Below are 14,438 nucleotides of genomic sequence, written 5' to 3' on the forward strand. Positions count from 1 at the left end.
AAAAACGTAAATATAAAAGGTTTCATTTCTATCAAAAAAACCAAATACAAATTTTCAGTTTACTTTAAAAATGTCAATTTTTAAAAAGAGACTTTCAACCCCTATTTTTCCCCTGTAATATTTCAGGTATCTAGATTCAGCGGTGTCGGCTATGCGTTGATCTCTGGCAAATCATTACCCTCATGATTTATATATTGATTAAATACTGCGAAATATCTGTACATTGCATAAGCTTAAAATAATAATGTGTTTTGCAATAAATTGAAATGTTACAAAGTTCTTTCACAGTATTAACATATTCAAATATTTAGGTATAGTTTTGCATGGTTTCGTAATCGGTATTAAAAACGCGTTCTACACTCACAGCCCCACACTAGGATTGTATCGTGGGTGCTATGGACACACATAGAGACAAATACACAAACACCCAGACCCAGAAACAGAAATCTAAATTCATCATTTAGAAATCTGCCTGGCCGGGGTCGAACCCGGGACCCTCTGCGCGTTAGACCGGCATGGTGACCGCTCCGCCACGCGGATCGTCAAAAATCATATATTAAAATCATATTATCATAATATACAATTTTCGTGATAATACTTTGTGGAATTATGGTACGTGAATGCATAATTCTACCATTTCATTAATACGGTTTAATTAGTATCGGCTTTATATACGAGTGCATGTGATAGGTATAGAGAAATATGGTTTAAATGTATATGGAACACTTTGTGGCTTAACTCCAGGCACCACCGGCACCGCCACTCTTATTTCTGCCTGTAACAAACTAACAACAGTGTTAAGCACTGTAAAATAATAATTAATTAATAATACATAAATTCTTAGTAAAATAGGACTAGATTTAATATCTAATGTTTCCGATAATATAGGTGTCTTAAGTTTACTATAAAATGTATAAGTGAATAAATGTTATTGTTTTTAATTCACAGACGAGTTCGAACAATGTATACAAAGAACTATGTATAATATAAATAGTTTCGTGCAAAAATTCTAGCTTTACTTTTTTTCTCACAGAAATGCTAATATGACTGGCCGGACTATAAAACAAAAACATCCTGCAGGCTCCATTGTCTCTCCCAATAAAAGAGCGACGCAATATAAACTTCCATAGAATCCTATACAGGCCCCATTGTATACAGATGCTGATTTGTGCCAGTGTACCGGAGGGAATAATAAATGATATGCTAAGGAGGCCTGAGATAGCATTTTATGTGGAAAACTTATAGCCGCGTATTCAAATACCTACGCCGGAGTCATTTCCTTTTTATTGTCCTAGCGAAGGTGGGGTTGCGTTTCGTTTTTATTGTGTTTAGAGATGACATAAGTCACGACGTTCATTCCTTATTCACTGGTATTTATTGAACCTTATGTAAGGGCTTTAGCAAATGCTAGTTTGCGGTGCGATTGACCTGCATTTCGGAAGCTATATGCATAGATCAAACGCTACAACTCGCTCAAATTTGAGCGCCGGTTGTAGCTACTTCTGACGCTCGATGTAGCAATTAAGTGCCAAAACCGCAAACGCATTCGGTAGAACGCTTAGTCGATATCACGGCGGTACGTTCGGCCGCAATATAGACAATGTAACGTGATGCCGCATTGATGCATACGACAATTCTAAAACAGATTTATTTTATAACTATGATACTGAAATATAAGATCGGATATAGTCCCAGACATCCCCAGGAGCGAAATTATATGTACTTACCTGTGATAATCTTCAAGTAATACACCTTGTTTTGTTTGGTTTATCCAGTCTTTTGCAGTTATTAATTGACCACTTAATATTGGATAAACTACAGGCTTATTTATTGCTTCAATATAAAGCAAAAAAGCAATTTAATAAGTATTGCAGATGTAGAATGACAGATGTTTATATGCAAACCATACTTTCGTCGTCATGACATTAATGAATATTGCCTAAACCCTCTTATAAATATAAAGTACTTATATTTTCATAAGTAAACAATCATTTGTATAAGCCGTAATAAATTGAACGCAAATAAGTAAGCGAAGATTTCTTTTTGCGTCAATTACGCAAACCATTGAGAAAATTGCTGCCATCTAACAACAAGCCCTTGAGCTACTAAAGACAATACAGTTAAAGGGCGTTCAAAACTTACAAAAGCTTGAAGACTTAAGCTTATTAATCGAATCTATATCGATCATTAACCGTCTCGGTTTGTTTACAAATAAAATACATACTTACTCTTAGGGTGGGTTGCATCATGAAACTTTAACGTTTACAAACGCATAACTAACCGTCAAATCCATGGTTAAAAAAATATTAGTTGCACCATTTTAATTAAGGTTGAAAATTAGGTCATAACAAAGATTTACCATTAACCCACAGATTAGTAAAGAAGACTCACTCCTAACAAGAATACGTAACCAGTTTTGACAATTGAAATAGTTGCGTAAAAAAGTTTTGCGACGTTTCCGTGCTAAAATGTCCCTAAAATATTTGAAATAATTATTTACTCATTATATAAATTACTCAGTATTAGTTATTTATTCGTAAATTTTCTCTAAAAATGTTTTTATTTGTCAAGAATTCAAAAAAAGAACTCACTAAAATAAGCCGTTTGTGGCTTCATTCAATTTCAAGGAGGCGAAGTATCTTTACTAATCTATGCATTAACCACTCGTTTTCCATCGGTTAAAGTTTTGTATTTGTCAACTTCTATATATGCCAACGTTGACTAAAAATTGTGGTGACAGTGACACAAATGACGTTAACGACAAATAAATTGGTGCAACACAGAATTGTTACATTACATCGCTATCGTCAATGTTACTGTTATACTTAACGTAAACGCAAACTTTAAACGGGCTTTCGATGCAACCCACCCTTAATCTCGACATTATTATTGCTCAAGGTCTATTTTTTCTGTACAGGTCCCGAAGGCCAGAAAACAAGGAATCTCGCTTCGATTATATCAAGCAAAAACATACCTATCCAAGGAGATATGTCTCTCCCAACCGAAAATGGCGAGACCCTATCCCAAGGCGAACTGAACCTTGTTATTTGAGATCAAAAGTCCATTCCTGGAGACAGGAATCGCGAAGCTATGCTGAAGGAACGAGAGAGCTCGGAGGGGTCGCCGGCTACCCCAGACGAGTGCGCGGGATGCGGGGGAAGGATCCAAGATAGGTAAGATGACCAACGGCCCAATTCTGTAAGATTTTGGAAACGAAAACTGAATTCATCGTGAAATATTAACTTCTTTACAACCATTAGTAATGAATTATAACCATTTTTTTGTGTAAAAAGTTCGACATTCCATAATGTAGGTACACAAAAATTGTTGAATTTCGAATTGTAGGAGACAAAAATGAATTAATATTTATTATTAATAAATAGGTCACATGGTTACAAATTAATTAGTTGCACCATTTTAATTAAGATCGAAATTAAGTCATAACTAACACTTGACATTATCTGCTCGATTGCGATCGGTTGAAGTGATTGTTTGTGTCAACTTCTGTATCTGTCAACGTCAATGGAAAATTACACAAATAAAATCAAAGACAAATTAGTGCAACACAGAATTGTAACATTCCATCGCCATCGTCAACGTTATTGTTATGTTTAACTTTAAACGGGCTTTCGATGCAACCCAATCCTAATTTCAAATTCAAGTAATACTTAAGAACTAAAATGCAACACAATTTGCAGTTGAAATGCATTTATTGCTTTACATCGCATGGCGTCGAAATAACTGACTGGAAATATCATGTCCCTCCCCTTTTTTTTCAATAAATCCTTTGATTTTATACTATCACAACTTTAACGAGAAAGTGTTGAAAAAGCTGACCTGCAATTTATTCGAAAACGTGCCACGAATTTAGTACCGTTTTATGTCGAACGTTTTCAGTATATCGTTTTTAGTTATTCAATTTTTTGTGTCGGCTTATAACAAATTATCAAAAATATTTAAAATGGTTAAATAGAATTATATTTTCCATATTGCTTTTTGGAAAGCCATAGGGCAATTAAAGTACTTTAATAATAGATGTTTCGAGCTGAAATAACATATAGATTTATGTGAAACATATTTTGTATTTTAATTGGCGAGGTTTAACACACCCAAAAATATGTGGTTTTTAATGTTAATGTATGTGGTATAAGAGAATGATAGCAAGACTATTTTTTTATAATATAAATTGCAAAATAAAAATTAAATAAATACGAGTAAACAAATTTATAACATACAAAATTATATCACCGGCCATTATATTGTAAGCATCAAGTATATTGAACGTTAAAGTTCGGTGGTATTGTATAAATAGAACACGTAGTGCTCGTACTATGATCTTGGGACCCCTAAACCCACTCACCCAACCTAAACCAACCCACCTTACATTCTATAACCATTAGTCTTGGCGTATCATACTTATGTTGCAATTCAAATTTAAGTTCAACGTCAACTCATATCTGTCACACTGCCGGTGCTGGGCACGAGTTTCTTCTTCGAGTGAAATGATTTAAGGCCTTCGTACGTAACGCTGGCTATGTGCGGATCGGTAGACTTAACACACCTTGGAAACCCTTTTAAAAGATCTCTCACGTGTATTCGTTTCCTTCACTATAAAAATTAAATAAACTTTATTAATTAATTTGAAATATAACTTCTACGCACATATTTCCGACAAATCAAAAAACCTAGAATTCGATCTTTGGAGCCCCGTGGGAGACTCACTGGAATGAATTAATGAATATTTTTAATATGTACCTTTATTCCCTGTTCAGATACTACCTCCTGGCCGTGGACCGTCAGTGGCACGGCGCATGTCTCCGTTGTTGCGAGTGTCGTTTACCTTTGGATAGCGAGTTGACCTGTTTCTCTAGGGATGGCAACATCTACTGCAAAGAAGACTACTACAGGTAAGGACACATGGGTAGGTAAGAGGCCCTTTCGCTAAAACGTTTCGCGTTCACGAGATGTTTTTACGGAGCGAATCTGAACGGTTAAAACAGCAATTATTTTCTTTGATACTCGTTTCTTAAGATCGAAGAAAATAACAAGGTATTGTAACGTATGAGATATGGAGTCCCTTTTCAATTTGTATATAAGTCGCGTAAACCGTGCGTGGTTGCTATGATAAAACATTTTGTTAGGAAAAATTCAATTCCATATACCAGCACCAGCAAAAATACTAGCATATTCCGATATTTCGATAACCGGCTGTTTGCTTCGATAGAAAGTTGTTAGAAGGAAATTGTGCACATTTTCAACGATCGGACAGGCTAGTAAATCCAGCGATTTATGTAGTGCCTGCGTTATTTTTTGCTATGGCGAGAGGCGACCGCGTGAAGCGAATGTTTTTCAGCGACACGAAATTTGAACTGGCTTTGCGTTGATTTTTTAATTTATTTTTATACTGTTGCAGGATAGGTATGTAACATTGTTAGTATTGGGAGTGCTATCTTTTCTACTTGGTATGTTGGTAAGTTTTTGAAATTTCCTACCAAGGATCGACATTTGAAAGTATTTCATATAAAAAAAAATCAATTTTGATCTTTGGTAGATTAGAACTATTAAAATTTGGATAGATTAAATATTAATAATGGACGTTAAAGTACTTTGAGAACTTTGTGTTTTTGTAATTACGTAAGAAAATACACTTTCAAATTCCATCGGTACCATAACATAGCTATTTCGTATGAATGATATGAAACGCCTTTCCACTTATGAAAATGATACCTGCAGTGGGCTTTCCACGTAACCTCAATTATTGATGTCAAGGAAAATACATCGCATACAATTCAAACCATCGTTTGTCGATATCCTGGTACTATTACCCGCCGCGGAAACGCCCTAATCATACAGCGGCTACTTTCCTCTTATTGGAAATTCATATTAAAGTCTGTCTATGTTGTCTATTCACCTATCGATGTCGCTGCAAACTAGAGACTTGTTAGTCATCATAGTTTTTATTCCAATTGATTCTTTTTATTCCTTTAAAATTTTCGGTGATTCTTGGTTGGTTTTGTGCTGATTTCGATTAGTGTGTCGGATGACCGCAATGTCACTTTGACTCAAATTTTCCCAAAAAGTTCCAACTTTCGCTTAAGATTTTGCGTATTAAGAGATAGTAAGAGTTAAAAATATCCGATATTCCTGCTTGAATCACTTGTGAACAGTATGTATGTAACTCATTATCATCATAAGAGTTATGTGGCAAGAAAGAAATACTTTTTATACGAGACGTTTCAACTTAGTCCTGAGATTAACAACGCATTTATGGTGGCGTTCCAACTTAGTCCTTAGGGTTAATAACGCATTTATGGTGGCGTTACAATGTAGTCCTTAGGGTTAACGACGCATTTATGGTGGCGTTCCAACTTAGTCCTTAGGGTTAACAACGCATTTATGGTGGCGTTCCAACTTAGTCCTTAGGGTTAACAACGCATTTATGGTGGCGTTACAATGTAGTCCTTAGGGTTAACAACGCATTTATGGTGGCGTTCCAACTTAGTCCTCAGGGTTAACAACGCATTTATGGTGGCGTTCTAACTTAGTCCTTAGGGTTAACAACGCATTTATGGTGGCGTTCTAACTTAGTCCTTAGGGTTAACAACGCATTTACGGTGGCGTTCCAATGTAGTCCTTATTGTTATTAATACACTTACTACCAGGGTAGGACTTTGATTTTGAGGGGTAGGACTTCAATATAATTTTATCTTCCAATTCTATTATTGGTCACGACAAGAGGTACTCATAATTTTTTAAGTCTTCAAACAAGCGATTTATGTTCATACACATAGGATTAGGATAAAATATAGTCGTCATTTCGAAGAAGGTGTGTCAATACGTGAGTTCATATTGTACAGTACTCGCATTTTCACTCTTTCCACATATTTGCCAAACTTTAACAAACCGTAAATTCCATCGTGTGGATACTGTTTGCTTTGTGTTGTGTAGGCTTGCAGTTTGTAGTCGACATTCCTCTGAGAGATATTCACAGTCGACATTAACAAAGGAACCGTATGAGTGAAATCGATACTTACAATAACATGTCGTTGTGAGCGGTCAAAGCCGAATGCTCGGTCAAGGCCACGTATTGTTTAGGACACAAATAGAGAACCTGTGTTTTGTAGTCGGTAAACAACAAATATTCAAGGGTAAATCCATATTTGTTAAATTTAGACGAGGAACGCGATTTTTGGAATGAAAAGTTCTTTAGCGTTGTGCACTTTTTGTGATGGGTAATAAATGTTTAACTCGCGTCAAGACACGTGACCTGATTGGAAATTCGTAAGACGGAGGGAATAAATGAATAAAATATTGTATTTTACCACTTGAGTGATAATACTTTTATACTGATAATTAAAGCAATTCGTCCAAAATGATTTCCTTATCATTCCAAAATATAAAAAACGCACAACGTTAATATTCAAGTTTTCACTTTGAACCCGTTTTTTTTTTGTTATTAACCAAAACTATAAAAACTGTAAAAAATATTTTGTGTCTACTTTCTATAGATTTTCTAATATAAAGATATTTTTGGCTTTCGAAGAATTATAAAAAAAAATAGTTTTCCAAAATACTTCTATCAGAGTATCAAAGATCCCTCCCTGTTTTCGGCTGCCGCACAAGCGTCGCTACCCTTGTGGACTAAGCTGGAACGCCTCGGAAAACATGTGGCGGTTGTGCCGACGCTTTTACGTGGGTCCCTTCAAGGCCTAATTTTCCAATGTCACTTAATTTCTCTAAAATTCAAGCGTCGCTAACAAAGCTTCGTGGTTGCAGGACACCGCCTGGTATACACGGGTATATCCAGTTGTCGAGTGTCAACACGGTGGTGCAATTAGGGGCGGCTCTCTGTCACTCACGGTCCGACACACTTGTACGTTCCCACACCTGTCGTATCGCTAAATATATTACACATCTGTCTGTTCCCTATCGGCTATACCACCGTCCTATCGACGACGTTCACAATTGTTCTTCATTTGTACTCTTAGTTGGCTGAAGGAAAGAGGTATTTATTTTTTGTTTTGTGTAATTCACATTTTGTTCACAATTATCCTCGTTTTCTAAAATCTACACCAGTAGGTACTGTTTGATACAGTTCGGAACTCATTTATACTCAGTTGGCTAAAGGAAAAGGAACATTTTTTATAACACGCTTTTATTAGCTTGGGTTGTATGTATGTATGTATGAATGTAGGTATATATGTAACTATGTAACGGAATCTTTGAACACAATTTCTATCCACTTTGAACGTTCAGTTTAATTCAAAATTTTGAAGATTGATCATAAACCATGACAATACACGATTTTGTACCATTGTCCTTAGCGACATCCTCAGAATTAACGATTTTCGAGGCGATATTGTTCGAGCGCCTTAGAGAAAGTTCATCGCAAAGTTACTAGTTTGCAACAATTATTACTTTTTAATTTCAATAACTGTTATAGCGTGATTTTTAGTTTTTAATAATAATGTTATTGTTATGTCTAATACACAGTTTGTTCATAGTTTTCTGTAAAATCGTCAGTAGTAGGTATTAGGTACCCTTATTGATATAATTAGGTGCCGTAACATTTGTAAAATTTTATGATTTCAATAATACTCGGAACATTATACTTTTATGAGTCTGATAGAGATTCGTAAAATTATTAATGAATAATGTAACTCATTAAATAGTACCTTATTTAATCCTACTTGCTTGGAGTAACTTTATATAAAACATTAAATACTTATATTGCGAAAAATATATATTACGAAATATTATAATCACTTTATTGGTAAGTATAGATTTTAGTAAATTTACTGTCCATGTATTTACATTTTTTTGCAATTCTTAACATTATTTTTACCACACATTATTTAAACCAAACTAATGGAACTTTATAAAAGAAAAATGTAGCACTAATTAAATTTCACGCAGTTTACGGATATTTGAGAACTCAAGTCAACAAAATGATTGACTCTTACCACTTATTATGTTTATATTGACAGGTACGTATCGCCCCTTATGGCCCCTACAAAAACAGGGTCGAATCTGACATCATTTTGTAACCATCTCTTAACCCTAATATTTCGTTTGACAGCATATGGCATAATTGTCTTCGTCGGACCCTACACTATTCCTAGGGATGTCACACGACATGTCAAGTTTATCGGAAATCGATTAAATGTCACGAACATTTTGCTTACGTTCCAATCCGATTGTTACATGGATAAATTACACGTGTCAGTGTTTTCCACATTTATTTTGAAAGTTGAAGTAATTCATGTTAATGCAAGCAATTGTGGCATACAAAGACGACGGAAACACGTCGTTCTGTAAGAACATAATTTATTTTAAGAAAAATGAGGCGATTTTATCATTTCTTGCTTATTATGTTAACAAGTGTATTTGTTAACGATTGGTCAGCGGTTTTTTTATTTTACTTGATAGTAAGTGCGTAAACCCTTGATACCAAATACTAACATTTAGTAATTAATTTGTCTTTATAATTATTTATTACGAATAATATATTTATTGACGTCAAGTATGAGAATGTCCTTCTGTTATATATAACGTTTTAAAAAGGCTTAGCAATGAGCCAAATATTGGGTAAATACTAAGTATTGGAACACAACCCTACAGCCCAGCCACTTAGGAATACTTTAGGGTCTATACAGTTTTATGGTTTTATCTATAGGACTTTAATTAGGTTAATAACGATAAAGCAATTAGACACGGAAATGGATATTACAAACGTCTCCAAAATAAACTGAATTAAATTATTATTATTAAACCTATGATCTCAAAATCAATTGATTGCTCTAGTCTAGTCCAAGCGTCGTAAAATCTGTAGTTATTCCTCAAACTACAGCCTTATGAATCAATGGAATAAACTAGTAGAAAAGTTTTATCGGTTTACGTAATTTATAAGGCAAAGCAAATCGAGCGACCTGAATATGATATTCGTATGTTCGCATGAATAATAAATCAAAGCTAAGTGCGCGCGGTTCAATAGACTACTTGTAGGTGTGCAATAAACTGCCTTTGTTGCAGGATGTTTTGCGTGAAGCGTTGCGCGCGTTGCGGAAACGGCATCACCGCTAACGAGCTGGTGATGCGCGCGCGTGACATGGTCTACCACCTGACGTGTTTCACGTGTGTCGCCTGCGGCACTCTGCTGTCGAAGGGCGACGTGTTCGGGATGCGGGACGGGCTGGTGTACTGCCGGCCGCACTACGACAGCGCGTGCATGGATGAGTACTGTGACGAAGATGTGACCAGTGTTTATAGGTAAGATGTCTTTTTTTGGGAATCCTTTTATGTGTTGCTCTCAGCGGCAGTGGAGAGGATATACCGCACTCCAACCGGCTAAGATCCCCCGGTGTTCTGGAGGCCTTTTGTTGTGATCACGGATACACTAGTAGCAGTCGTTCGCGGTCCCGACGGAAGATGAAGGTCCCTGGTGCAGCGGTCGTACAGTCCTGACGGCTTTCGGATATGAATCCTGGCTAAGCATATAAATATAATCTTTAAAAAATATTCGAAAGTTGGATTTAAATATAGTTAAATAGTAAAAATCAGGCATCAATATCAGGCAACTGCATTCGAATCAGTGCCTGTTTTCTATGCGTAGGTATGTACTAGGCGAGTCGATTAATGTTATTATGAGAAATGTTAAGATTAATTCTTATTTCAAATAGGATTAATATTGATTTAAGAGTGTATGCTCAGTGATTATTATTATTTTCTCTACTTATTTTTTAATTGATGGTACGATTTATTAAACAGAAAATTTCGTTTTAATGCAAATGGAAATGCCTTTTTAAGGAAACATTATTTTTACCATGATTGGCAATGTGCTCATATTGCACAATTAATTTTATTTCGCAATATTGCTTGTGTATATTTGCTCTCGTAGCGTTCAATATTATTTATAAAATACTGAGTGTGTTTTAGACCACACGACAGAAGTAAGACTTATTTAGCTTCATCTATATCTATGTATATATGTATGTATGTATAATATATCCATGTTTATTAATATAATAATTTTCTACAAATTTTTAAATCGTATCTTCACTAACTTACATCTTCCTCTCAACTTCCGATCGCCTCGCTCGATCTCACTTTTCGCAACGCTATTGTGGTTCATTCACCAGCTCACTCCCCTTGTGAAGCGTGCGTAAAGAAGTTTTACTTAAAAGTTGCAAAAATATCAACACGACGTCAATATGCAATGTTGCCAAACATATTAATTGCAACGTTTTGCCCGTAAACTGTTGGCATTGCATTCACAACTTTATATATTACTAGCTGACCCGGCAAACTTTGTACCGCCTCAAAATCTATTTATCAAATATATTTCATATAAAATATAGCCTATGTTACTCGTGGATAATGTAGCTTTCGAATGGTGAAAGAATTTTTAAAATCGGTCTAGTAGTTTTTGAGCCTATTCATTACAATCAAACAAACAAACAAACTTTTCCTCTTTATAATATTAGTATAGACTAACAGTTGCTTATCTACTAATTACTATTAATTACTTAAAATACCGTCTCTGCATAGTACGCTAATACTCTTACCAACTCGAATTTTCTAGTTTTGGTTACCGAAGCATACTCGTAGTTCAACTACCAATAATAGTGATGTAAAATTGTTCGTGGATTCATAAAATCCCTCAATTTACTCTAGTAGTTGAGTTAACATAAAGTTATTAAAATATTTGAATGAACTCTACGAGACGAGTGAATATTGATGAAATATGTTAAATGTTTAATTGTGTTTTTAATTTTGTGTATAAGTATAATTATTGTGTTAAGACGTATTTTCATAAAAAATCTTAAAATATAGACTACTACTTTGAATAATCTTCTAAAATATGTCAAAAACCTATTGTATGTAGTAGTTACCGTAACAATCAAATAACACAGGAGATAGAGAGAGAGGACAGTTCTAGACTGCATTTGTAAGTTGACGCTAAACTAGCTATTTGTTGCGATTTTGCCCAGGTAGGCTTCGTTTACCAAGTTAAAAAGTATCATATCCGTTAATTCATGTCAAATCCTATAATTATATAAAATTTCATCAAAATGTCATCAGTAGTTTTTGGCTGAAAGAGTAACAAACAAAGAGTAACAATCGCAAAGTTTCCTTTAACACTAGTACGTATGTTTTATTTAACTCTTAGAATGACGTTGGCAGAGTATTAAGAAGAGCGTAAATAAATGTTAGCGCCACAGGCTAATGAAGCTGTTTAGTTCGAGTAGCAATCCTTAAGACGCTCAAAGACTCAAAGCTCAATCCTTTGGCTGTGCTAGACCCAGTTCCGAGTTTCGGAATTTTGACCCAATTATATTATGTTAACTCCTTAAGTCGTGCTCGGAATTTGGCATTGGAATGATATGAGACGAAATTAGAACAAATACCGTAACACGACATAGCGATTGGCCGTTTATTTTTGTTTAATTATGTTCTTTGTTTAGCGTCGTATTTTATAACTTGTCCTTCTATAGGATAATCTAAAATAAACAGTTGTGTTCATTCATTATTAAAACTTAAAATAAAATTTGCTTATTGTATTTCAAACAGGTGCCAAGATTTACATTGCGAAGGTGGCTCTCCGAATCAGTTCTACCCGGGCGGCCCGAGCCAGAAGGGGCGTCCTAGGAAGAGGAAGATCGCCCAGGGGTCTCCAGAAGACATGCAAGTCCAGACAATGCGCATGGCCAGCACTGCTCTCGGTGAGTTTCTATAAATCTTTTCACTTCCAAAGCATACGCTAGACCTTGCGAATTGAAATATCCGTTATCGAATTTGCGAATTTTATTGCTGAAGTGTCTCTGTCAATGTAATTAAAAACTGTCAGTCCTTTAATTATTTTTCTGATCCGACTCGAAAAGCGCTTATAAAAATCTCATTTACTTCCCCTCACTTTGCACGTCGCAAAGGAATGCCAGCTTTGCCTCCACTCGCTTTTCCTTTGAGAGCTTTCCCTCTGATGTTCCGCTAGCGGACAACATATTTAAATGTACGTAGGATTTCTCTCAGGTTATTGTGCAAACTATTCCCTTTTAAGATGACTACCATTGCGGCGACTTTAAGAATATACATATTTCATCAAATACGGCCGTTTAAAATTTAGCAGAAACCTCAGAAGGGAAAGCACGAGGACGGTTCCCCGCGCGGGCGTCCCAGATGTCAATTCATCCCAGCCCGACCGTAATCACGACTAATGAATAGGCGATGCGCTGTCAAAACTGTCTTCGTCTCGCTCCCTTCCCGTGTAGGCACATAGGCGCGAGTGGGAGGCGCGTGGTTGGGCGCGTTGGGTCCGCTGCTGGGGTAAGTCGTCTGGATTATTCTTTATAGCGTCGAAATGCGAGGCACTCATTGAGGTGAATTCAGGTTGTGTGACTTCTCGACCCGATTAATCATGGCGCTAGTCTGAATGGACCACGGGACGACACTTCGTTATATTTTCCATTTAATATAAGTTTAGAAATAAAGTTTTATGTTTACAACACCGGCACCGTTTGCGAACAGTTTAACGGGACCGTGAAAGTTTTATTTTATGTGAGCACTTTTTGAAGTTGGTTTTTTATGTGCTACTTTATGCCCAATTGAAAAAAGTGGTTGTAAATTTACAATAACAATGATATCGGCTTACTAAAATAGTTTTAGATTTAATAGGTGCATATTAAATACAAGGGAATAAATAAAACCACCAGGCAATAAGGAAACACTCGTACTTAAAATGTTTATCAGACGTATAAAGTGCAACCGCATCTTGGAGTGTTTTTTTTTTTTTGTAAAGGGGTGTACAATGTTGGCGAAACAGCGCTCTTGACTAGCGCGTGACGACGATAATGGGAACTAAGCACTCTTGAGAACATTACGTGCCTTATCGTATATCGAAATATTGATTTGAGAAATGTCGCTCGCTCGGCATTATTCGACCAAATTAGTGGTATATTCTGCCTTTGTGCGCTTTTCTTTAAACAAACGATGGAGTACAAAAATAGGTTTATTATGATAAATTAGTTATCGTCAGGTCCTGGTTAAACAAACGATGCAGTACAAAAATTAATTTCTTATTATTCTTATGTCAGATATATTGCAAAATTACTTTTAGCTTTTCTAGATATTTTATTCAGACATACTCTATCAGAAGTAAATAAAATTACAGATAAAATTTTATATTTGCAATGGAAATTCTAAGTAGAGTTGCGGTGAGAGCGAGCGGTGAATACTTACGACTCCACGCCACTCCACGGTTTGGATTAGACGCGGTTCTGTATTCACATTTCGTGGCAGTAACAAGCCCCGAGTACTTGTAATTAAATATAAGGATATGCCAATCTGGGGTCTGGGGTTCGATTCTCACGCAGTTGATTTTCCAAATTATAATGTGTTTACGTTTAGAATTAATGATCTTGCTAAAACAGTGGAAACATCTT

At 35.7% G+C, this 14,438-nt stretch overlaps 1 protein-coding gene across 1 annotated transcript in view; it reads left to right on the forward strand.

The window, feature by feature from the left end:
* Positions 1 to 14,438, forward strand: part of ap (apterous) — a 53,867-nt gene that overhangs the window by 20,442 nt on the left and 18,987 nt on the right. Inside the window, exons 2-5 of the mRNA XM_073074767.1 lie at positions 2,918 to 3,173; positions 4,773 to 4,907; positions 10,033 to 10,269; positions 12,571 to 12,722. Coding sequence (XP_072930868.1) covers positions 3,091 to 3,173; positions 4,773 to 4,907; positions 10,033 to 10,269; positions 12,571 to 12,722 — 607 coding nt within the window. The 5' untranslated portion in view covers positions 2,918 to 3,090. The remainder of the gene's footprint in view (positions 1 to 2,917; positions 3,174 to 4,772; positions 4,908 to 10,032; positions 10,270 to 12,570; positions 12,723 to 14,438) is intronic.

The sequence above is a fragment of the Epargyreus clarus genome, unplaced genomic scaffold (assembly GCF_041222505.1).
Source record: "Epargyreus clarus isolate Ecla_fem2 unplaced genomic scaffold, WU_Ecla_fem_2.2 ptg000007l, whole genome shotgun sequence".
NCBI classification, from domain to species: domain Eukaryota; kingdom Metazoa; phylum Arthropoda; class Insecta; order Lepidoptera; family Hesperiidae; genus Epargyreus; species Epargyreus clarus.